At 47.3% G+C, this 24,477-nt stretch overlaps 2 protein-coding genes across 5 annotated transcripts in view; one reads left to right on the top strand and one right to left on the bottom strand.

Moving 5' to 3' along the window:
• Positions 1–10,879, top strand: part of ACSS2 (acyl-CoA synthetase short chain family member 2) — a 46,071-nt gene extending 35,192 nt beyond the window's left edge. For 2 of the 3 annotated variants that reach the window (XM_006048084.4, XM_006048085.4), the window contains 11 exons: positions 2,751–2,888; positions 3,898–4,068; positions 4,377–4,510; positions 4,702–4,834; positions 4,916–4,972; positions 5,164–5,244; positions 6,891–6,999; positions 8,461–8,529; positions 8,828–9,004; positions 9,795–9,869; positions 10,011–10,879. In XM_006048084.4, the coding sequence (XP_006048146.3) occupies positions 2,751–2,888; positions 3,898–4,068; positions 4,377–4,510; positions 4,702–4,834; positions 4,916–4,972; positions 5,164–5,244; positions 6,891–6,999; positions 8,461–8,529; positions 8,828–9,004; positions 9,795–9,869; positions 10,011–10,138 (1,272 nt within the window). In that variant the 3' untranslated portion in view covers positions 10,139–10,879. Of the gene's footprint in view, positions 1–2,750; positions 2,889–3,897; positions 4,069–4,376; positions 4,511–4,701; positions 4,835–4,915; positions 4,973–5,163; positions 5,245–6,890; positions 7,000–8,460; positions 8,530–8,827; positions 9,005–9,794; positions 9,870–9,984 lie in introns of all 3 variants that reach the window. The other variant, XM_044927710.2, reaches the window with a different exon arrangement.
• GSS (glutathione synthetase) overlaps positions 4,376–24,477 on the bottom strand; it is a 31,218-nt gene continuing 11,116 nt past the window's right edge. For both annotated transcript variants that reach the window (XM_045162621.1, XM_045162620.1), the window contains exons 5-13: positions 24,191–24,330; positions 23,380–23,496; positions 20,226–20,306; positions 20,045–20,122; positions 17,929–17,995; positions 15,091–15,285; positions 14,541–14,622; positions 12,887–13,076; positions 4,376–12,049 (exon numbers count right to left, since the gene is read on the bottom strand). In XM_045162621.1, the coding sequence (XP_045018556.1) occupies positions 11,926–12,049; positions 12,887–13,076; positions 14,541–14,622; positions 15,091–15,285; positions 17,929–17,995; positions 20,045–20,122; positions 20,226–20,306; positions 23,380–23,496; positions 24,191–24,330 (1,074 nt within the window). In that variant the 3' untranslated portion in view covers positions 4,376–11,925. The remainder of the gene's footprint in view (positions 12,050–12,886; positions 13,077–14,540; positions 14,623–15,090; positions 15,286–17,928; positions 17,996–20,044; positions 20,123–20,225; positions 20,307–23,379; positions 23,497–24,190; positions 24,331–24,477) is intronic.

Raw genomic sequence — 24,477 nt, 5'->3', positions numbered from 1 at the left:
ACCTACGTGACAGGGTTTTGTCAGTATGGGGTAAGGTGTTTGACACATAGTAACTGCTCCATAAATGTTAGCTTTTATTATTTCTAATATAGCAGACAGGCTGGCATTTCTAAAAGGGAGTTTAGAAAAGAAATAAACTCTTAAAATTCTTAATACCAGAGGTTGTTAGGCCACAGGCTCCTGGAATTTTATTTCTTGGAGGTAAAAAGACTCAGTTACCAAAAACCCAAAGACCATAAAAATCGGCTTACAAAACCCAGGTTGGTTGGCCTGAGAACTGTAGTCAAAACAGTAGAAATCTTGGCAGAGCTCCAAACCCCTCATTCTTAAGCAGTCTTCAAGGGAGGGCCTGTTACAGTTGGCAGGGACCTTCCTCAAACATATTACCTACGAGCTTCCTCATATTCCTCTCTCACACCTGGCAGCTGCCCTCCTTAAGGCTTTCCTGGTCCAACAACAAAGGCCAGCTCCTTGATTCTTATTTCAGAAAATGCAAACCTTTTCCTGGTTCTAAGCCCTGGGCCCTCATAGGTATACACCTAATTCACAACCAATATGTGTGCCACTGATTGCTCTCAGCCTGCTTCCTGGTGCTGGTTATCAGCTCCACACCTGGAGTACCCACCCCACCGTCCTTACCCACACCCACAAAGGAAGCAGTTTTACAAGATTACAAGAGTCCCCTCATTGCCACAGTGTAACTGTGCTTTGCTCTTACGTGTACCTAGTGCCTTTTCTGTGACCATCCACACCAGCACCACAGACTAGCTGCATTTGCTCAAAGCACTATTGACACACTTCTTCTTAAACACATTAGTGCCCTCATCTCAAGTAGATCATCTGGTGGGCAAAAAATTATTCATGTGATGATGTATGTATAAACCTGTATGGCTATTCCAATTTAAAAAAAAGTAGGGTGTATTTTTGTATTTTCTAGCTTGTGGGGACCTTCTCTCTGTTCTTTTTCTTCTTAATGGTGTCTCTCTTGACCTGGACTTGTCATGCCAGAAACTTCAAATTCTCCAGAGTAAGAGACAGATAGTTCAGAAAAAGGAGAATGGTAATTTTTAATTTATCAAGGTATGTGTCTAACACTGTGAGGCTTTTAAACCAAATATGCACACAATAAATTACTATATAACCATATAATGAGAGGAATAGGATGTTTCCTCTTATACTATCATGTCTACCTGCCAGTTGGGACTATAGAACACGGAAGTAATGAATATGAAACAGTTTTGTGACAGTTAAACCAAACCTACAATAGTTTCCATCATCACACTCTTATTTCACCTCCCAGAGGAGTTCAGTGGAATTAACTTTTCACCTTCCTGACATTCATCAGTCTTCTCTGCCCACCCAGACAATCCAAGGCTTGATGTTTACTAGGTAATAACAGATTTCCTTTCATGTTTCCAAAATCCTGTGAGACTATCAGGGCAAGAATGACTATCCTCATTTTAAAAATGAGTAACTTGAGATAGAGTGGCTTGCCCATGGTCATATATATCTAGGAAGTGGCAGAACTGGGAATCGAAATCCAGTGCAACTTTGGACAAACTCAGGGAATACAACTTCACTCAGCAAAGAGTAGACTTAAAACCAGTTTTCACACAGGTGATATAATTCAGAAAGTAAAACAGTTTCAAGGAGAGTTTACAAAAATTTCAGGATGACAGATCCGAAAGACACTTCAGTATTAGAGGGACATCCTTCTACTGGGAGAAATCCACCTTGATCCTTTTCCACCAACTTAAAGCAAAGTTTCCTTCTGAATGGAACCTCAAGGAAGTGTCTTTATGAGAAACCCATTGGTACCACTGGTATAGGGGCAGGGGCAGAGCTGGAGTAGGAACCTCCAGATGTGGATGATTGTCCGTACATGCAAAAAAAGATGCTTGGACCAACATCTGTTGACTTCTTTTGCTACTAACTATTGGGGTCAGGTACCCACCTCACCTGCAGGCTCTGACTAATTCTGCATTTCTGAATTGTGTGGTATCTGCATCCCTGCTGATGAGCCACTAGTCCCATAAGTACATATGTGTGTATACAGGCCTGTGTATGCCTATTGAGTGCCTGTTGAGTGCTAGGCATTTTACTAGGTGTTGGAGATTTAGGGGGGTGGGCAAGAAAGATAGACATGCCACTGTACTCATAGAGATCACTATCTGGGGAGACGGTAATCAAGTAAACAGCTAAATAAAATAACTGGAAATATGTGCTATGTGGTAAAGAATAAGGTGCTGTGATCAAGAATTATAGCAGGGGTGGGAATTCCTTGGCCATCCAGAGTTAAGACTCTGCGCTTTCACTGCTAAGGGCCCATGTTCAATTTCTGGTTGGGAAACTAATCTCACAAGCTGATTAAAAAAAAAAGAAGAAGAATAGTAGGGGTGAGGGTGGGTCTGGGAGCCTATCAGATGCTGTTTAGGTTAAACCTTTCCAAGAAGGTGACATTTAAGCTAGGAATTGAAGAGCGAGAAGGGACCAACCAAGGGGGCCGCCTCCACCTGAGGCCAGGTGAGAGAAGTTCTGAAGCAGGGTGCTGGGAGTACCCAAGAAGCCTCCTGTTCTGTTTCTGTTCTCCCTGCCCCATTTCACCCTCTCTGGGCCCTTCCTCCCTCTCAGGACCTCCATCTGCCACTCCCGCCCTGGCCTCTCCAGGTGCTAGGTAGGGGTGAATTTTGCCCCCAGCCTGATCTGTTCACAATTCCTCGTTGCCCATTCCTATTTTCTTCCCCCTGCAGATCTCCTGGAATGAGGGGGTTGACTTGTGGTGGCATGAACTCATGCAGAAGGCAGGGGATGAGTGTGAGCCTGAATGGTGTGATGCTGAAGACCCACTCTTCATCCTGTATACCAGTGGCTCCACAGGCAAACCCAAGGCAAGTGTGTGTGTGTGTGTGTGTGTGTGTGTGTGTGTACATACACTGTGTAAGGGTGAGAAGTGAGTTTCTGAGGAAGCATGTAATGACATGAAATTTAACTCTGAGTTTCAGAAATATCACATTACCTTTTCTAAATCAAATTGACATAAATCCTCAATCACTGATGGTGAAGCCCAAGGTCAGAAAATTCAAGTGGGGAGCCTCAGGGTGCCCAGAAAAGGAGGAAAGGATAAATCCATGGGGCTGACATCTGTGTTTCCTGCCCATACTCACGTGGTTTGGTTGAAGAAGAGCTGCCTGTAAAGTCAAGGCCAAGAGTGGGCACAGGGATCCCTCTTTGCCTTCTTGACTACAGCTCTTAGAGTTCAATCCCTTCCATATGCCACACTGGTAATATCTAGTCCCTCCCAGAGCAGTGTGGGAACTGGAAACACTTAGAACTCTGACTTAAAAGATATGTCACTCTACCTTCCACTCGCCACATCCATAAATTATTCTCTCCACAAGCTTTGGAATGTTCCTCAATGAACCTTTAGAGACACGATTTGGGCCTCTCTTTCCTTGGAGAAGAAAATGGCAACCCACTCCAGTATTCTTGCCTGGAAAATCCCGTGGATGGAGGAGCCTGGTAGGGATGAGATATTAATGGAGCAAGCAAAGAAGATTATCTTTTTTCCCCACTCTCATTCTGTCAATGTATAATTGAATGTGTGTACACAAACACACAACAGAGACACTATTAGATGTGAGTGTACCAAAAGGGTTCATGTGTGTGAAAGTAATGTGGGTGGTTCAGAAATACCATCTTAGGGTGTGAGTGTGGATGATGGACTGACTATATAAATACATGTGGTGTGTGAAGTGGGAACGTGGAGAAAGCAGGATGGAAGAGAGATGGATGCTGTGAAAGCAGTGCTGGCAGGGCCAGAATCCGTGGGGAGGCTTTTCCTCTACATTTGGTAGTCAGCGAGGGTGAGCCCACCTTGAGGCCTTATTCTCTCCACAGGGCGTGGTACACACGGTTGGGGGCTACATGCTCTATGTGGCCACAACCTTCAAGTATGTGTTTGACTTTCATGCGGAGGATGTGTTCTGGTGCACCGCAGACATTGGCTGGATCACTGGCCATTCCTATGTCACCTATGGGCCACTGGCCAATGGTGCCACCAGTGTTTTGGTAAGAAGGGTGCTGGGACCCATGGCTACCTGGTTTATTTAGGGGATGGACAAGATGATCCTGGGTGATGACCTCCTAAAGCCACCTTGCCTAGAGGCAGAGGGACTTATACGATGACCTGTTTCCTTGAGAAAGAGGAGTTCTCAGAGGGTTGTATATGCTGAGTGGGAAGATCTCTTGGCTTGTCTGGTAAGGGTGTGAAGACAAGGATTTGTCAGAAAAGGCAAAATACTGAGCCTAAGGGTATGGTAGGGGGATGGAGGGGCTATTGAGAAGGACTGAAAATGACCAGCCATTATTGGGGTCAGTTTGAGGGGATTCCCACATACCCGGATGTGAGCCGCCTATGGAATATCGTGGAGAAGTACAAGGTGACCAAGTTCTACACAGCACCTACAGCCATCCGTCTGCTCATGAAGTTTGGAGATGAGCCTGTTACCAAGTGAGACCCCTCTCTGGCTGCTGCCCCTTGAGTGTCCCTCAGAGCTGCTGCTGGCCTTTGCACAGTCCTTTCCATCCCATTATTCTAACACCCTGGCTTGGAATAGGGGAGGGGGAAGAAGAGCCTGTGCATGTCTTCCTGGTTCCTAGTGGTGCTCAGAGCCTCCCTTTCTCCCCACTGTCCTGCCCAAGGCACAGCCGGGCGTCCTTACAGGTGCTAGGAACTGTGGGCGAACCTATCAACCCTGAGGCCTGGCTCTGGTACCACCAGGTGGTAGGTGCGCAGCGCTGCCCCATTGTGGACACCTTCTGGCAGACAGAGACAGTGAGTAACAGGTTCAGAAGGCTGGGGCTCAGGCACAGTGTGCGAAGAGTGACTCAAACCCCTGGTCTCTGACTTCCACAGGGTGGCCATATGCTGACCCCACTCCCTGGGGCCATACCCATGAAGCCTGGTTCTGCTGTGAGTGAGGCTCCCCTGGCTGGTCCTGGGCTAGGCTGGGGAGAGTCTTGGGGCATTCAGCCTAGGTAGAGGGTGGGGGGCTGGACTGATAGGTGTGGGGAATCTGGGGCTCTGGGGCTCCCTAGAGGTAGAGAGTTGAGTCAGAGTTGTCTCATTCCTCCTTGTGAGTCCTGTCTCCTGTTTGCTTCTAGACCTTCCCATTCTTCGGGGTAGCTCCTGCGATCCTGAATGAGTCTGGGGAAGAGTTGGAAGGTGAAGCTGAAGGCTATCTGGTGAGATCCTGGCCCTTGTGGGTCTTTGATGAGGGGGAGGGGAGGATGGTCCACAAAAGGGCACAGTGTGCTTTCCTTTAGAGTTTAGAACCTAACCTTTCCTGGTAGCTGCTTTTGGCTAAAGCTCCCTGGTTGAGGGTTTATCCTCTGCAGAGAGACCCTAGTGGGGCAATCCTTCTGGATATTTTGCCTGCCTCTAGGCCTTTTGGCCCACAAGACTCTTAAGGGCTTACTCAAAGATACCTGATGGTGCCTTTTTGGGTCTCAAAGACATTGTGGAAAATCGTATAGGCTCCAGAGTCAACCTGCCTGGGTGCAAACCTGGCTCTGCCTCTTGTGTGACTCTAGATAAGTTACCTAACCCCTCTGAACATAAATATTCTCATTTGTAAAAGAGTTACAATAGTACCTTTGTCTGGAGAAGGAAATGACAACTCACTGCAGTACTCTTGCCTGGGAAATCCCATAGACAGAGAAGCCTGGAGGGCTGTAGTCCCTGGGATCGCAAAAAAGAGTCGGACACGACTTAGCAACTAAACAGCAATAGCAGCAGTATCTTTATCCCCTGTGGTTGCTGGATTGATTAGATGATTCATGTGAAGGGTTTATTTAGCACAGAACCTAAGAGTTGGTGCTTGATAAATGTAAGCTGTTGTGATCATTTAGTAGTTGTAGGGAGATCATTAGCACCCTCACCCTCCAACCCACTTTGTTTTTACTAAGAGCAAGCTTCCCTGGTAGCTCAGACGGTGAAGAATCTGCCTGCAATGCAGGAGACCTGGGTTCGATCCCTGGGTGGGGAAGATCCTCTGGAGAATGGAATGACTACCCAATCCAGTATTCTTGCCTGGAGAATCCCATGGACAGAGGAGCCTGTCAGACTACAGTTCCTGGGGTCCCAAAGAGTCGGACATGACTGAGTGACTAACACACTTTTAAAAGAGCAAGTTAGTAACATGGGCAAGACTTGAATCCAGGTCCTCTGAGTCTTAGAATAGAGTTCTGTCCATCCCACCAATCTGCTGCCACAGGACATTACTGATTGGGGCAATAATTACTTACTTATGTGTGGGTCCCACATTTTTATGTAACTGCTTTCATTTGTATCAAATTGTACCTGCATCCCTGAGGGATTACCTAAAAGGAGACTCAAGGTACTTCCCTTATGGTCCAGCAGCTAAGACTCCACATTCCCAATGCTGGGGGCTGGGTTCAATCCCCGGTTGGGGAGCTACATCCCGCATGCCACAACTAAGATCCAGCGGAGCCAAATAAATAAAAATAATTTTTTTTAAAAAAAGAGACTGAAATTTACTAAATGCTTATTACTAACAGAGCATGTGCTAGGCAGCTTCCACATACTATTAATTTAATCCTCAAAATAACTTTGGCAGGTAGAAATTATTTTCTCTGATTTACAGATAAGGATCCTGAAACTCAAAGACCTCAAGTTACTTACCTGAGGCCACACAGTTAGTAAGTGGCAGAGTTAGGATTCCAAGCCTAGATTATCTGTCTCCAAAGCATATACTTTGTTCTACTTCTTGGGAATGGCATTCAGGCTATTTCTTCTAAGGTTTGGCAAAGACGTAACTGTCTTCCTGTGAGACAGTGTAGCAGATGGTTACCACTTCCTCATCCTCCAGGTGTTCAAGCAGCCCTGGCCAGGGATCATGCGCACGGTCTATGGGAACCACGAACGCTTTGAGACCACCTACTTTAAGAAGTTCCCCGGGTACTACGTGACAGGAGATGGTGAGCCTTGGCTATCCCTTTCCCACACCTCCCACTAAGACATGTACCATCCCCTTTCATTTTCAAGAAGAGTTGGTTAGGGATGTGTCTTATGTATCAATGTGTAATATCCAGTCAGAGATACAGAGAAGACCACAGGAACAGGAATGAGTGTTGCAGAAAGGCTCTCAGCATGGTGCTGAGATTTGATGTATGAGAGAAAATGTTCTTGTTTCCATCACTGCTGGGCTGAAAGAGAGGCAGCACATGGCAGTATGTATTACCATGTCATGTGCGTCCCCATGTCTGGAGCCTATGTTTGCCCATGTGTCCATCCACCAATCCATTCTTCCATAAATATTTATTGAGCATGTACTACTTATCTAAGCACAGGAGATGTTACCATGAATAAGGTGGGCAAGGTCTCTGCTCTCATGGGGTTTACATTACATCCTCTCTAGTGAGGAGAGACAGGCAATAAATTCAGCAAATAAATACTGCAGGGACAGCCACCATACATGGGATGGTGAGACGTTTCTTTGAAGTGTTATTTGACCAGAGACCTAAAGAAGCAGCCAGGTATGGGAATATCTGGAGTAAAACTGAATGTTCTGTACCAGAGAGACATAAGCATGCAATGTCTGATGAACAGACTGAAGCTTGTGTAGCTGGAATGTAGTGAGCAACAGCAAGAATGTTGTATCAAGTTGGAAAGGGAGATAATACAGGGCCTTGTGAGCTATGGTGAGGAATCTGGATTTTATCCAGTGTATGGTGGGAGACCATCAGGCTTTTTAAGCAGAGAAGTGATTATAATTTATATATTATTTAGAAAATAACTTTGCTTGTTTTATGGAGAATAGACTTTAGGTCAGTATATTAGTTATCTATTGCCATGGAACAAATTAACTCCAAACCTGGCAGCTAAAAACAACAATAATTATCTCATAGTTTCTGAGGATCAGGATTCTGTGAGTGGCTTTGCTGGTGGTTCTTATTCAGAATTTCTTGTGGGTTGCAGTCAACCTGTGGTTGGGGCTGCAGTCATCTAAAGGTCTGACTGAGCCTGGAGGACCCACTCCTAAGCTCACTTATGTGGCTGTTGGCAGGAACCTTCAGTTCCTTGCCACATGGACCTCTCCATAGGGCTACTCATGACATGACAGCTGGCTGACCCCAGAGCAAATAATCAGAGAGAATGCAACCAAGATAGAAGCCACAGTGTCTTCTATAATCTTATCTCAGAAATGACATTCTATCATCTCTGCCAAATGTGATTGCTCAGGAGACAAACCCTAGTACAGTGAGATAAAGGACTACACAGGGATACAGATACCAGGAGATGGAGGTTGGTGTGACCGTCTTGGAGCCTGGCTAGCACAGCAGGAAGACTTGTTAGGAGGCTGTTGCCGTGGGTACAGCAGTTTGGTGATGCGGATCGCTGCGGTATCCTACTGTGGTGTATTTATTTTCCCCTCCCAGGCTGCCGGCGGGACAAGGATGGCTATTACTGGATCACCGGCAGGATCGATGACATGCTGAACGTATCTGGTGAGGGCCAGGGACCATCTTCCCTTCTCATTAACCCTGCTCGCCCAGCAACTTGCAGCCAAAGCCTTCTAAGAGAGCCAGACCACACCTGGAGTGCAGCGTTCATTTCTGGGCTGAAGTAATAAACACTGAAGAGTAATAAACACTGGGAGGAGGGGAACCAGGATGGTGGGCAACAATGTCCCTTGAGGAATGAATGAAAGGCTGTCCCTGTTTGACCAGACCGGGACTGCCTTATTGGGACAGATGGAACAGGGGCTGGGGTCTCTCTCATGGCCACTTCCTTTCCCTTGCCAAGGACACCTGCTGAGCACGGCAGAGGTGGAGTCAGCACTCGTGGAACACAAGGCTGTTGCAGAGGCAGCCGTGGTTGGCCACCCTCATCCTGTGAAGGGCGAATGCCTCTACTGTTTTGTCACCTTGTGCGATGGCCACATCTTCAGCCCAGCTCTTACTGAGGAGCTCAAGAAGCAGAGTAAGGAGCTTCCCTGGGCAGGGATTGCCAGGTCTGTCCTGATGGCCCAGTCACCACAGCAGGTTGTGGGGAGGGGCTGTAGTGAGCTAGTTTCTCAAACCACAAACTGATCCCAGGGGCTGACTGCCCTCTTCCCACTCAGTCTCCATCATGTTAATAATGATTGACATTTGTAGAATTCTTTCTTTGTGCCACTGAACTAAGCATTTTAAATGCATTAATACATTTAATCTCTAGTCACCTCCATGAAGCTTCCCAGGTGGCACAGTGGTAAAGAATCTGCCTGCCAATGCAGGAGATGCAGAAGACATGGGTTCAATCCCTGGGTCACGAAGATCCCCTGGAGTAGGAAATGGCAACCCACTCCAGTATTCTTGCCTGGAAAACTCCATGAACAGAGGAGCCTGGTGGGCTACAGTCCATGGGGTCACAAAGAGCTGGACACAACTGAACAACTGAGAGCACACACCTCCATGAAATAGATCCTATTGTTACTCTCCTTCTAAAGATGAAGAAATTGAGGCTCAGAGAATTTAGGAATAAATCACTTGTTCGAGGCCACACTGCAAGTAAAGTGAATTTCAACTCTAGCAGGCTGATTCTAGAGCTTGAGTTCCATGAGGGTGAATTAATATACAATGAGAAAGTAAAGAGACAATGTGTTAAAAAGAGAGAAAGACAAAAAGTGAGCCTGAGAATGATTAGGTTGGGAACAAAGCCATCTCTGCCTTGGTTTTGGGCAGCCTGGCTAAGGGTACTGGAAAAATGTGTAATGATTTGTTGGTTACAGTTAGAGAAAAGATTGGCCCCATTGCCACACCGGATTACATCCAGAATGCACCTGGATTGCCTAAAACTCGCTCAGGTATGTTCAGAGGCCTCTAGGGATTGGGATTGGATGGGCCAAGGCCCACTGGTGGTGAGTATGCGTGGATGGAAGCTTTTGGCAGGGCCGGAGTGGGTCAGTGTGTTGTCACCAGGTAACCAGAAGCATGTGGACCCCCAGGGAAAATCATGAGGCGGGTGCTTCGGAAGATCGCTCAGAATGACCACGACCTGGGGGACACGTCCACTGTAGTCGACCCATCCATCATCACCCAGCTCTTCAGCCACCGCTGCTTGACCATCCAATGAATAAGACCCTGCCTGGAACCCAGGATTACCCCCTGCTTGGCTTTCCAAAGTTTTGCCCACCCTCCCTGCCCCCATCCAGGAGTGCTGAGGGCCAGTGCTGACCCACAACACTTCCCTTGTCCAGCTGTCTGGGACCGAGGACCATCTTTGCTTCTGGGTGGAGGCAACTTCCTGCGACCGCCAGGCAGATGCGAGAGGGCCCAGGTCAGCCTCAGGCTGTGCCCCTAGACTGCAAAGAGCCCTTGGAGCCCTGAAGGGACCTGAAGGTCATGTCCCAAACCCAAGTGTTCAGTGGGCAAATGAGGGCATGGACTGAAACAGGGAAGCAACTCTAATCCTATGTCATCTCTCTCAGGAAGCACCAGTACTTATCTTGGGCATGCACTTGCCCCGAGAAATGCCTGTTTGTGAGTCCTGAAAGAATGATTATTTTTTAAAACGTTTTGTTGCTTCTCTTGTGGGTCTGAATTCCCTTTTGTACCAGATGGCAGTGCCTGTCTGCCATCTGTTCCAGGGGCTCTGCAGGCAGCCTCAGTTTCCGGAGGGCTTTCAGATCATTTGTGTCTTTGAAGGAATACCTGTATTATGCTGCCAGGACCAGAGGAGCTCGCTTTTCTTGTCCTCTGTTCCCAGCCCCCCTGAACAGTCTTGCCCATGAGAGATGTTCTCAGATGAAGCTCTTTTTTCCTACCGAAGTTGTACTCAGGCCCTGTGGTTGTAGGAATAAAGTCTGTGACTTCATGAAGGTGGTGACTTGCTTTCTCAGTGTCTTACACAGTATATACTTACTGGCTGCTCTGATTTGTGTGGGGGATGGGAAGGGGAGTGATTTTCCTCAGGAATATCCCAACATTCCTTCCAGAATTTTGGGTCTAGGCAGCGCTAGGCAGGGCAATGCTGGAGACCCAGGTTCAATCCCTGGGTCGGGAAGGTCCCCTGGGGAAGGGAATGGCAACCCAGTATTCTTGCCTGGAGAATCCCATGGACAGAGGAGCCTGACAGTCCATGGGGTCGCAAAGAGTCAGACATGACTAAGCAACCTACACTTTCATTTTCACCAGGGCTTCCAGGCCCTTTGACAAGTTCTTGAGCTAAGTAGGAAAGCAACTAAAGCCACATCATAACTGTAATGCTTGATCATGGTTGCTCTCTCTGCTAGAGACCGTCTCTCTTCCCTGTGATCCTGTGGGAGCATTAGTGAGTGACTAAGGACTGAAATTTCAGGGTCCTATCCATAGGATCTGGAGCTAGGGAGACTGATTATAGCCGAGTTCCTTCCCCTGCTCCAATCTATCTGAAGTGGGCTGACTAGGATTATAGCTTCTCCCTCCCCTAAATGTGCAAAGAAATAAATCACAGAATCAGCCAAGTAGTTTTATTTAAGGCAGAGGTGGGGAAAGGCTGTGCCCCTACCCTTTTCCTCCTACCCCTCAGTCCTAGCCCAGGTCCAGAACCTGCTGGAAAGGCTGACAAGAGGCTAACACGAGGGTGGCAAGGTTATGGACCCTGACCTCAAATCAGCTTCCTTTCAGCTGTATCCACACCCTGAGGATTTAGGGGCCTCTAGATCACACCTAAGGGAAACACAGCTTTTCTGGTTCTCAGAAGGGAAAGCTGGGGGCGGGGAGGGGGAGAGGGGGGAAAGTGCCCAGCATCTGCCCTTCCATGAAGACCCTGGAAATCTCTAGAAGAGAGCAGCCTTCACAAGGTAATGGGAGGGCAGGCGAGAAATGACCGTAAAGGGTGGAAGTTCTTTGCAGTGCAGTCGGGTGGGCCTGGCTGTGCCCTCACACAGGGTACGGGTTGTCCAGGACTGCCACTCCAGCCGCCACACCGCCATCTGCGTGCTCGATGGCTTTGGTTCGAAGCAGATGTCCCACGTGCTTGTTCATCACAAGTGTCTTTCCCTCCCTATGGAAACGGGGGCAGGAGACACACAACTCCATCACTTGGACTCAGCCCTCAAACCCAAGACCTTCCTTGGCCCCAGCTGAGCAGTACATGGGTGACTGACTACACCTGAGACAGTGCTCGGATTTCTGAATCAGATTTGGGTTTGCATCCTAGCGTGGATATTATTAGCTCTGTCTTTGAAGCAAGTTACTCAGCCTTTCCAAATATCAATTTCCTCAATTTAAAACAGGGATAATACCTCTCACTTTTTAAGATCGTGACAAAGTTTAAAGAAAATCAGAAAAGCATTTAGCGTGATGCCAGGCTCACATTTCATCTTCTGTAGCTCTAAGTTTCCTTCTCTACCTCTCTCTCAAGATGGCGGTAGGGGGTGGGGAGGAATTGGCAGGCAGAGATGCTGTAAGTGGAATGGTTGGAGGGGAAGATTATAGAGAGGGCAGGCTCTGGTGGGGAGCATGGTAGGATCTGGCATTCCTTCCTCGCTCTGTTCTTGGAGCGAGTATTTTGCAGGAAGTGATGAGGGACCAGAAACTGTTCTTACAAATTCTCCAGCTGTCTTCTTCCTGATTCTTTAGTGCTTAAGTCCGAGCCCAGGGGCCACTCAGCTTTTCAAATCCACAGCATCCCAGATGCCCTGGGACTGGACTTAAACTTTTCTTCCCTGGGGTCTCCTAGTCCAGGGTTATATTGTTAGCCATCTTGATATCACTTGGAATTTCCTTTATAGTTGCAAAGCACTTGTCATCTGGACTTCATTTGATAGCCTTGTGAGGTAGGCAGATCTTAGGTCCTTGGCCTCATTTACTACATAAGGAAACATGTTGCTTGGCTCACCTGACATAGACCCCGAAGATGCCCAGCTCTGAAATGCATTGGATCACTCGAGCAGGGCTGCCGGGTCGTAGTAGACAATTCCTAAAAGGTTCGGGTTCAATCTTCTCCATGAGGATGTAGGAGGCTCTCTCCTCACTGTCCTTCAGCCGCTCCAGGGCTTGTACCATCTCCTCCCCGTATAGGTTGTTACCTGCAATTTCACTAACCAGTCACCCTGGACCCTCTGCCCACCTTCTCTACCCTGTACTCCCACTTCTAGGGCCATGTGGGCAAGTCAAGAGCATCAGTTCCTGACAGCAGCTCAGTGAACCCAGGGCAGGCTTGTTCTCCAAGGAGGAAAATGTCACCTTAACAGGAGAGCGCTTACAAAAGCGGACACACCTCCCACCATACCATCCTGCCCTGGTTCTCCTCTTACCTGACTATGGCTGTTCCTTCTCAGCCTCCCTGACTGGCTCCTGCCCCTCTTAAATGTTGGGGTTTCCAAGGAATCATTCCTCTACGCTTGATCTCTCCTCCGTGTACACACTCTTTTTCAGGGAGATCTCTTCCAAGTCTTCATCTATAGCCTATAACTTGTTAACTCCCAAATCTTTAGCTAAAGCTCCCTGCTCTAAACATCACAGATATTCCAGGGCTACCAAATCCAACTCAGCATGTCTGAACAGAGCTCATTACTTCTGCCTGGGTCTGCTCCTCCTGGGCCCTTCTACACCCAATCAAGTGAAAGGCATTCCCGAGTCACTGATGTCCTCCCTGTCCATTACCTGTCACTAACTCAGACATGGCTCTTCAGTCTGTACTCCACACCATCACAAGCTCTGGCCCAGCCTTCTGCATTGCTCTTCTGGACAACTATACCAGCCTCCTCTATGGTCTCTCCACCACCAATGTCTCCCCACATTTCAAGATGTGCTCTACCATGGCTGAAACACGGATCCATCATGTGTCCCTCCCCTCCTTTAAACTTGCTAATGGCTTCCCACCACCCATAGGATAAAGCCCAATTTCCTACGTATATTCAACATCCTTTATAATCAGGTCCCAAGCCATTTTTTCCAAACCAAATCATTCCCTCTCCCACCTCCCACACTGCACTCCAGCCTCAGCAGTTAACTTATTAACCTCCAAACATACCACACTTCCATGGACCAGTGGAAGCCTATGCCTGAGGTTGCTCCTTCTGTATGGAATGCTCTTCCCCCTTTTCTACCTGTGATGCCTACCTAACCCTTAAGGCCAAGAAAAAAAAAAATCATAACTGGATTCATGAGGCAGATATGATCCCTGCCCCCAAAGAGTTCAAACCAGGCAGGAAGGTATCCAACCTCCTGATATGCCCCTTCCTGTGCCCCCACGGGCACCTCAGACTATACTTGCTCACACCCTCTAGGGCTGGTTAATCACATTCTGTGGTGCTTGGGTGTTTCTGTAGTGTAGAGGTCATCACGTTTGCCTCACACATTCTCTTGTGCTCCACAGCACGTGATCACAAGGTCTCCCATGACACTGTCCAAGGTGGGAAACCTGTGTCAGTCCCTCTCATGTCCCCTGGAGCCTGGAACTGTGCTCACAGCAAGTGCAGGTCAGCACTGGTGACCTCCTGCAAGCCCTTTCACAGGGGCTGCAGCCCTGCAAAGGGGGCACCACCTACCTCCACCCTCTCTTTGAGGCTTTAGCACGAAGCAGCTAGGGGCAGCAATGGCCTTGGTGATAGCCTGGTCCCCTTCTTCACCCTGGTAGGAGACAAGAGAGTAGTCACTAGCATCTAAGGCCAAAGAGCACAGAGCCAAGGTCCTGCTGGTTGTGCAGAGCAGCATCAGAGGAAGAGCAGGAAGAGGAAGGGCCATAAAGCCCCTTAGGCTGGATGCTACTATTTGAACAAGACAACCCCCCTGTATCAGGGAGTATCAGGTTTCTCTGGCAACAGTTCAGGAGCAGCCCGAGGCCTGAAAAGCAGGTACAGATACTCCTCAGTTCTTGCTGTCTACCTCAGCCCCATTCCCTGGTTAGCATCCCCATTTCCATCTTTGCTGAGGGAGCTTACAGTGGATTCCAGCCCCGCTTCCCAGGGTTCCAGGGGACCTCAGAGCATCACTGACTCAAGTCCAGCCCAGCGCCAGCTGCAGCCTCCCCAACACACTGGGCTCTGGGTCCCCAGTACTGAGGAGGCCTGAGCCGGGAGAAGTGGGCTGTCCACGCACCAGGTCTAGTGAGTAGAGGCCAGCAAAGGTGGCACGGAGGCGGGCCACAGCCTCAGGCTGCCCTGGGAGCAAGGACTCCAGCACGCCCACTCTGCTTAGCTCCTGCTGCACCTTCTTGGTCCCGGCCAGCTGGGTGGCAATGTCCGGGCACTTGACAGCACATGACCTCTCCAGGAGCAGGCGTGCTTCCCAGTTCTGCAGAGTGAAGAAACCAAATGGAATTCTACTTTGACTTTGGCTGACCTTTAATGAGCATCCATCAGGTGCCAGGTATCCTCACATGCATCACCTCCCAGGGCCCTTGTAACACACTTGTGAGGCAGTTGTGGCCTCCTCCTAACATGCAGGGTTCTTGCCCTTGGGGAGCTCACAGCCTAGCACGATGACACATGACTAAAAGGGGAAATGACAAAAGGTGAAAGGGTGAACAGTGGATGAGGAGGCTTGAAAGGGGAGGAGACACTTGTTTATGAGCTCAGCTTCCTATTGTACTACAAATAAAATACAAACTGCTGTTCTTCTCCTGTAAGGGATCCTGTAAGGATACACTTCTTATCTCCTTTTCAACTTCATTCCAGGCCATCCCTTCACCCCCCTTCCACCTTCCAGCCACACAGGTCTGTCAGTTCTCAGACACAAATGTCATGTCTACCTCAGGGCCTGCATTTGCTGCATTTCCCCCCACCTGGGATTCTTGTCATTTTGGCTTTTCTAAAGGATGGTTGGATCCTTTTCATCCTTAAGTCTTGGCTCAGAGTCACCTTCTCAAACCACCCTATTTAATATGATTTCTCCATAATTCTCTATTGTTTCACCCTGTTGTTTCCCCCAGCTAGGAAAAAAAAAGAACAAAAACTTTTTCTACTTTTGTTTGCTTTCTGATGACCATCCCCCTGAGCACACTGTGAGCTCCACAGGAACTGGACTCTTGTCTGGCTCTCATTTCCTGTTGTATCCCCAGTGTTTAACACAACGCCTGAAGCTTTGCAGGTGCTCAGTAAACATATTGCTATTTAACGAGGGGAAATCTGAGAGAACAGGGAGAGTGACAGGCGAGACTCAACAGGGAAGAGGCACTCAGGTTAACAAAGTAATATGAGCAAAGGTGTGCAGGTGAATAATCGCAAGACGAGCAGTCTGGTGGGCCAGGAGTTCAGGGTGTGAGAGGCAGGGAAACGTCAGAGGGCCATGCCCCACTCCCCCACTCTAGCCCCTCTTCTAGGGCACCAGAGAGACAGTCTGTCCTTGACTCCAGACCACAACAAACTGCCCACAGCAGGATCAGGGCCAAAGCCAAAAGAGCAACACCACCACCCCATGCCACTCTCACCCCCACACGTGATGTCCCTCCTCTGATGTTCACCTGCAGCGCCTCTGCCTGGTCTTCATCTATAACTGCAGACACTTAACAACTAAGCTAGTGTTCTGGGTAGAGCTAAAGGTACCCTGCATGTCGGAGATAAACCCAGGGAAGTACCCCATGTGGAAAGGAGGGAAAGCAAAACTCAGAGATGAGCAGGGGGCTTGCTCACCATCTGCTAGCAAGTCACTAAGCCTAGTGGATTTGTCTCCATGTCTAAACCTGGTCTGAGTTTCTCAGTTCACTAAAAATGTTCTCTTTGCGCATTAATTTCCTTCCTGTTAACTCTAAATAAAGTTTTCTTTGGCCCTTTCCCTCAAGCCCCTTATCCTAGAACCTGGATCCATTTTTCCCAATAGACAGTTTCTCTCTTCTCTAGTCAGCAAGTTCTTATCACTAACCACTTTCTAGAGGAAAGGACTTTCTATAGAGCTGCCACCTCTGTGGAGCTGCTCCCTGTATAGGCTGGGCCTCAAAGAGGATCTTACACTCAAAGAATTATAGATCTGGAAGGACCTCCCTCAGTTTTCTAGTATAGTCCCCTCAGTTTACAGAAACTGAGCCCAGAAAGACGCAGGATCCTGCCCATGGTCACCCAAAGGTGGAGTCAAACGCTCAGGATCCCCAGACTACTGCTCATGGTATTTTCTAACTTATTTTCTCCTTTACCTTCTCCCAACTGAAAGAAGGGCTTCCTATTAGCTTCTCCATGTTGTGGATCAGGGGCAGGAGGAAGAGACTGATATGCTAGGAAAGACACTGGACTGAGAGTCAGAAAGCCTGGGACCTCCCTGTGGGACCTTAGATAAGCCCCTACAAATCTTAGTTTCTCCATCTATATAATGGGGATAATTATACACCTCATACGGTGTAAGGATTAAATGAAACAGTAGATGTGGAATGCAATTTTGAAACTACATGGTAAGATAGTAAGCTAAGGTGATATCATTAGTGTCCTTAGTATGAATGGACAGCAGATAAAAACTTTTGGATGCAGATAAAAGAGAAAAAAGAGCTGGCAAGAAGGAACTGGTCAATGGTGCAGTGAAACTGGTTTGCATTGGCTAGTGAGAGCTGATTGTGCCCATCTCTTCCCAATTCTGTTCAGAGATGTTAAGTTGGGTAGCTTTGAAATTGGTCATGATGGGAGTAGTTACAATAGAAATCAGCAAATGCTATAAATAAGGGCGTGCCTCCCCAGAGAGATTATGGTTACATATTTACCAGCATAACCCTAGAAACTCAGGTGAATGGCTGAAGCATTGTGGATTCGCGAGGATTTAGATTCTGGCAGACGGTGTGTGTGTTTAGGGAGTGAGAAGTAGCAAAAAGCTTGTGGGAGGAGAGGAAGTTCCCCAAGGAAGAACTGAAGCCAGGGCCCAGGGAAAAACCCAAGTTGTTAAGATCCGTGTGTGGAATCTCTGAGGAACAATGGTGGGTCCCAGGAGGCAGAGAGTGGGCTAAAGGAAAGCACCAACCTGTAGGCTGTAATGGCCTGGCATGTAGCCATCCCGGAAGTAAACCACAGCAACCTCCTGGCCGTCCCTAGAAGACAGGATGGAGAAAGCTGCTGTTAAACGAAAACTGATGTGTTCAGTGGTTCAGTCTGCTTCAAGCTGCATCAAAACGCCTTTGACTTCTTTGAAAGTCAGCCCATGGGGGTGGCCTGAACAGGGATTCATTGGAAGCATGAAGTAAACACCCACACCATCAGTGCTTCCACTAAAAACTGGAAGGGGAAATGCTCTCCAATAGTTCCAGATCTAGAGTCATTCTAGGAAGGCTGCAGGGAAAAAAAAAAAAAAAAAAAGAAGGTGACCAGAATCAAATTAGGTAAACTTTGAAAAAGTGGGCTCAAAATTACTGAGCAGCAGAATCATATTGCTAGCAAAACACACTTGTATTTACACTGCTTCAGTTCAGTTCAGTTTAGTTCAGTTGCTCAGTCGTGTCTGACTCTTTGCGACCCCATGAATCGCAGCACGCCAGGCCTCCCTGTCCATCACCAACTCCCGGAGTTCACCCAGACTCACGTCCATCGAGTCAGTGATGCCATCCAGCCATCTCATCCTCTGTCGTCCCCTTCTCCTCCTGCCCCCAATCCCTCCCAGCATCAGAGTCTTTTCCAATGAGTCAACTCTTCGCATGAGGTGGCCAAAGTACTGGAGTTGCAGCTTTAGCATCATTCCTTCCAAAGAAATCCCAGGGCTGATCTCCTTCAGAATGGACTGGTTGGAATTCCTTGCAGTCCAAGGGACTCTCAAGAATCTTCTCCAACACCACAGTTCAAAAGCATCAATTCTTTGGCGCTCAGCCTTCTTCACAGTCCAACTCTCACATCCATACATGACCACAGGAAAAACCATAGCCTTGACTAGACGAACCTTTATTGGCAAAGTAATGTCTCTGCTTTAAAGTAGCTGAAACCAGGCTGAGGTTTTTTTAAATGGTAGCGGGGTGAGGGTGGGCAGATGCAAAATATGAATCTAGTTAAGCCACAGACTGTATTTTGGAACTTCTTCCCCTTTTCTTTATTTGATATTGTTTGATATATCTGGAAAGTAAATTAATGACTTTGCTTTGTTAAGATAAAAGCACATTTTGAAAACAGTTAAGTGTGAATTCCCTGGCAGCCCTGTGGCTAGGACATGGTGTTCTCACTGACAAGGGCCTGGGGTTCGATCCCTGGTCAGGGAACTAAAATCATTCCAGCTGCATGGCATGGTCAAAAAAAAGGAAGAAGAAAAAAGAAAAGAAAATGGTGGTATTGTGAAATGCCAAGAGGTTCTTAATTTTAAGAATCACAAATTTCCAGGTCTAAATATGTGATATTAATACTAAAGTCACCTGGTGGACTTCTCTTGTGGTCTAGTGGTTAAGAATCTGCCTGCCAATGCAGGGAACAGGGTTTCAATCCCTGGTCCGGGAAGATCTTACACACACACACACCATAGAGCCCATGCTCCACCATAAGAGAAGCCACTGCAGTGAGAAGCCTGAGCACAGCAATGAATAGCAGCCCCCACTTGCTGCAACTAGAGAAAGCCTGCGAACAGCAACAAAAGACCCAGCTCAGCTAACAATAAAATAAATATCAATCTTTAAAAAATTAAAAATATAAAGTCAAGTCACCTGGTGGTGGCCCATAAAGGGAAGCATGGGGCCTGGCTTAGAGCACAAATCCAGGCCCCTTGAAGTCTTGCCTGTGACCTCAGAGAAGCAACTCCCAGAACCAATCAAAGAATGAGCTGGCTACTCCTCTTCCTCCTTGACCACCAACCCAATTGCCCAAGTCCAACTTGACTAGCCAAGAAGGGCAAGAAAACTTTGAGGAGCCCAGAGGCATATGAAAAACAAGGCTATCCAGAATGTCAATAGCTCTGATACAACCCTCCAGAAGCAGAACTAGGCTTCTCCAAAACGTCCTGTGATGGTGGGATATTTTCAGTATTTGCCCTAAAATTCAGAGAGAAGGAAGCAAGCCATCATATCTCCCTCCCAGAAGAAAGGGTCATTAAGGGGAAGAGGGAGGCGGGATGAGTTTCCCAAATCAGCCCCCTACTGGATCCTTGGGAATGCTCCTTGGACACTTACATAAATAGTCTTCGGTCTTGGTCTAGAGACCCCTTTTCAGAGACATCTTCGAACCTTCGTCGGATTACATGGATATTCCTGAGAACGAAGGGCAAGGGTTAGAGAGACTGGCTGCTCTGTTCTGACTGGCTCTCCGCAATCCAGGGGCCACACACATGCAGGTCTCCCCTCCTTTACTTACCTGGCCAGTAGCTCATTCTCTATGGCACGCTGGTCAAATATGTTCCTTTCCTTCTCTTGAGCAATCAGTAGCACCTGAGCACTGGGGAAAGAACACTTATGGCCCCAGGTGACCCCATCCCACTCCCCTCAGCATTGAGAATGAGAACACAGCTTCCCTGAAACAGTAGACATTCTCTCACCTCAGGACTGCCTCGGGCACAGATACCTGAGGCTACAACACATTATTTCCTGAAAGTAGAAAACGTGAAAAAAGGGAGATCTCTTTGCTCCTTCTCCAGTAGGCAGATGTAGTAATGTCGATTTTCTGTGCAAATTAAAATTTAGACTTAAAACCATCTCAAAAATCCAACAGGACTTTTTCTTAGAATTTAACATAATGATTCTAAAATCTTCTGGAGGAGTAAAGGGGTAAGAGTTGTCATTTAGTAGCTAAGTCATGTCTGACTCTTTTGTGACCCTATGGGCTATAGCCCACCAGGCTCCTCTGTCCAAGGAACTTCAGAAGAATATTTTGTAAGAGAATAATGGGGTTTGGGGCTTAATGACCCTATTATTAGATTGTGAAACATGTAATAAAACAAGACCCTATTACTAGATTGTGAAACATATAATAAAACAATGTGTGGTTCTTGAATAAAACACTAGAATAGCTCAGCAGAATCCTATAGAAACTCTAAAGAGCAAATTATGAATAAGGCCTTATTTCCTGGGGCCTCCCAACATTTCTGTGTTGCACATGGGGCCATGTTTGGTCCCACAGTATTAACAGGATCATTGGGGCTTACCTGGCCTCTTCCTTTCTGCTTATCCACATATTTCTTAAAAGAACAAGAGCTCAAGGACTCAGGAAAATGGTACTGCCAAAGAATTGTCTGTTTGATTACCAATAAAGCTATTTTCAGTTGTCAAAGACAGGTCCAGTTCCAGCCAGACTCTCTTAGGGCCAATGCTTAGCAGTACCAAACTCCATTTTTGCTGTAGCTATACTACTCTGTGCCCAAGGCTTCTTGCTAAGACTCTTGAAGAGTGGGCAGACTTGGCTTAGGATTCTAAATGTGGATTTCTGACCTACTGTACTTGGCCTCTTGTCTGTCTGTCTCTGCTTCTCTCTCCCTCAGCTAAACCTCTTGGGCTACACTTTGCCTAACTCTTCTCCACTTAGCTAAAACACAGGTCCTGCTATGACCCCTCTCCTAGTCGGCCTGAAATCTCTTGACTTCAGACCTGATATTAAGCTGAGTCTTGGCTTTGACTTGGGTGTCTGAGAGACAAGCTGGGTGCTTACAGAAGCCATCTTGCCTGGAGAGAGTCCTAAGAGCCAATGACCTTGCTCTTAACTTTGTAGCCTGATCTGCTCTGCTCATGGGTGGGAATGTGGCACTTGGCCCAGGCTGGCCCACCTCCAAGAACAGGCGGAGGAGGGAAGCTGTAGGTTAAAGTGGAACTGCATGCTCTGGTTAATGAAGTCAGCCTGCTCTGCTGCTGCTAAGTCACTTCAGTCGTGTCCGACTCTATCGACCCCACAGACGGCAGCCCACCAGGCTCCCTGGGATTCTCCAGGCAAGAACACTGGAGTGGGTTGCCATTTCCTTCTCCAGAAGTCAGCCTGCCCCCTGCCAAATAATGGGACTCAGACTCAAAAACATTCTACCTCTTCCTGCCTTTAGTTCTGATAGTCTGCTGGGAGCAGGATGGAGAGAGTGTTCAGCTAAGGAAGGCGAAGTGGCAGGAGCTTGCTGACTGGGAGTGGGCACCCTGACTCCCAGTCCTGCCAGGGACCTATGGTACACCCTTGGATAAGCCAGTTTCTTCCCTTGGGCCTTGATTTCCCCATTTATAGGTAAGAGGTTGCCAACATAGGTCATAGTTGCCAACCTTTACATTAAGAATCATCTCTTCTTATCCCTACTCATTCTAACCACAGACACTGTATTTTGAAAGTGTTTGAATAAATGTCTAAATTGAAATCACAATTCATTTTCCAGGCTTAATTTTTTTAAATTCTTTTTAAAAAGTATGAGATATTATACATGTTTTAATGCCATTCTCCCCAATCATCCCCCCCTCCCTCTCCCACAGAGTCCAAAAGGCTGTTCTATACATCAGTGTCTCTTTTGCTGTCTCGTACACAGGGTTATCATTACCATCTTTCTAAATTCCATATATATGTGTTAGTATACTGTACTGGTGTTTTTCTTTCTGGCTGACTTCACTCTGTATAATAGGCTCCAGTTTCATCGACCTCATTAGAACTGATTCAAATGTATTCTTTTTAATGGCTGAGTAATACTCCATTGTGTATATGTACCACAGCTTTCTTATCCATTCATCTGCTGATGGACATCTAGGTTGCTTCCATGTCCTGGCTATTATAAACAGTGCTGCGATGAACATTGGGGTACACGTGTCTCTTTCAATTCTGGTTCCCTCAGTGTGTATGCCCGTGGCGGCTGCATGTTGATGTATGGCAAACCAATACAATATTGTAAAGTAAAGAAAAAGTAATAATATAAAAAATAAAATTAAATTTAAAAATAAAAAAATAAAAATTGAGTCAACTCAAAAAGAAATATTTTAATAAAGTAGTAAAGGTAAAAGCTAAAAAAAAAAGTATGAGATAATTGACAAAAATTCATCTGCTCTACAAATGCTTGCACCTCAGTTTTTCAGTCTGTCCTATGGGACCATTCCTCTTAGAAGGAGGTATAAGAATGGGAGTGGAGGATTCTAAATTCAAGCCCAATGACAGCAGTAAGAAGTAAGAGCTGTTACTGGGGAGACAGACAGAAAAACCATGAAGATAATGAATAAGAGCTTAAAGCCTAATAGCTGGGTTATTAGCGCAGGCAAACAGCCTCTCACACCTCTCGCTCTAAGCAGCAGCTTTGCCTTACATCAAGATGTAGTCAGTGACAGTCATAATGAATGACCTGGAGCCAACAAGAAAAGATTAAAGTATCATCAAAGATTAAATTATATCACCTCTTACTTAAGAAGACCAAAACGCCAGTAAAATAATTTTGACATGCCAAAGTGTAAGCTTCTATTTCAAGAAAAATTCCCTCATTTCCTAATGATGTCAGGCAAAGAAGTTACTGTATCCATGAGTGCTGAATCTAAAGCAAGATTCTGTTGCCACTTCTTTTGCTTACTTGGCTGAGCCGTAGAGCTCCCAGGCTTTGGCAATCCCCATGGCCAGTCCCTTGCTGGGATTATTGGAGAGGATCTTGGCAGCTTCTTTGGTCTTACCCAGGACACTGAGAACATGTCTGTTGAAAGAGAGATGTATTAGCAGTTGGATGGACCTTGAAGACTCTTCAGCTTGTGACTCATAGACATTTACTGGAAGATTACTTTGAGAATCAGCTGAGCACTAAGAAACATCCTACCATGATGCCCTCGGAGGATCCACCTCAGGCTGGAATGTGCTGGGCTGCCCTAAGCCTGGCAGCTAGTGTACACACCAGAGGAGCCCTGAGACCCTGTGTTTCCACTCCACACCAGCCTCCCAATGAACTGAAGCCCCTTTCCCTGAGCCCCACATGCTGTCTGGAATCCTGCTACAGACTGGAATCACAGAAACCTAGAGCATTACTACTGACTAGATGTGGATGCTACTAGGGTCCAGCCTTCAAAAGGGAAGCCCCTGTTCCCTCTCTGCCTTGGACGCTGACCTCCTTTCAGGTCTCTTTCTTACCTCAGGGCCCTCACAGATACTGTTCTTTCTGCCTGGAACAGTGACTTACACAAAGAGCGGGCAGGATGAGATGAATCACAAAGTCCCTCCTCTCTCTGACATACCAAGACCTAATTACAAGTGGAAACTGTGTTGTGAGGTGGAAACACATGACCCAAGGCCCAGGAGGGTACAGTCAGCCTTGGAGATCCCTGCCCCCACCTGTGATTGTAGGCTCATCAGGCTGACACCTCACCTGTGTGCCCAGGACTGCCCAAGGGACTCACCGATGCACAGCTGGGGTCCGGGAGGCTAGGCCCCCAAAGCTGGCAGAGATGGTGTTGATTTCAATCTGTTTCAGGGCTGCGGAGCCATCCGGATTGCACTGGAACATGTAGTCTGAGCGATTCAAGCCCAGGAACACGGTCTAGGGGAAAAACTGAAGGCTTAGGACACTTGCCCAGGGGCTGACCCCGAGGGCCTAGCCACAGAGCTGAAAGGTACCGTGAATTGTACACAGAGATTAGAGGGGCCAGCTAACACTCCCACACCCAGTGGAATCATTCTTCTGGTC

This window comes from Bubalus bubalis, chromosome 14, assembly GCF_019923935.1.
Source record: "Bubalus bubalis isolate 160015118507 breed Murrah chromosome 14, NDDB_SH_1, whole genome shotgun sequence".
Classification (NCBI taxonomy): Eukaryota; Metazoa; Chordata; class Mammalia; order Artiodactyla; family Bovidae; genus Bubalus; species Bubalus bubalis.
This window is presented reverse-complemented; position numbering and strand designations above follow the sequence as displayed.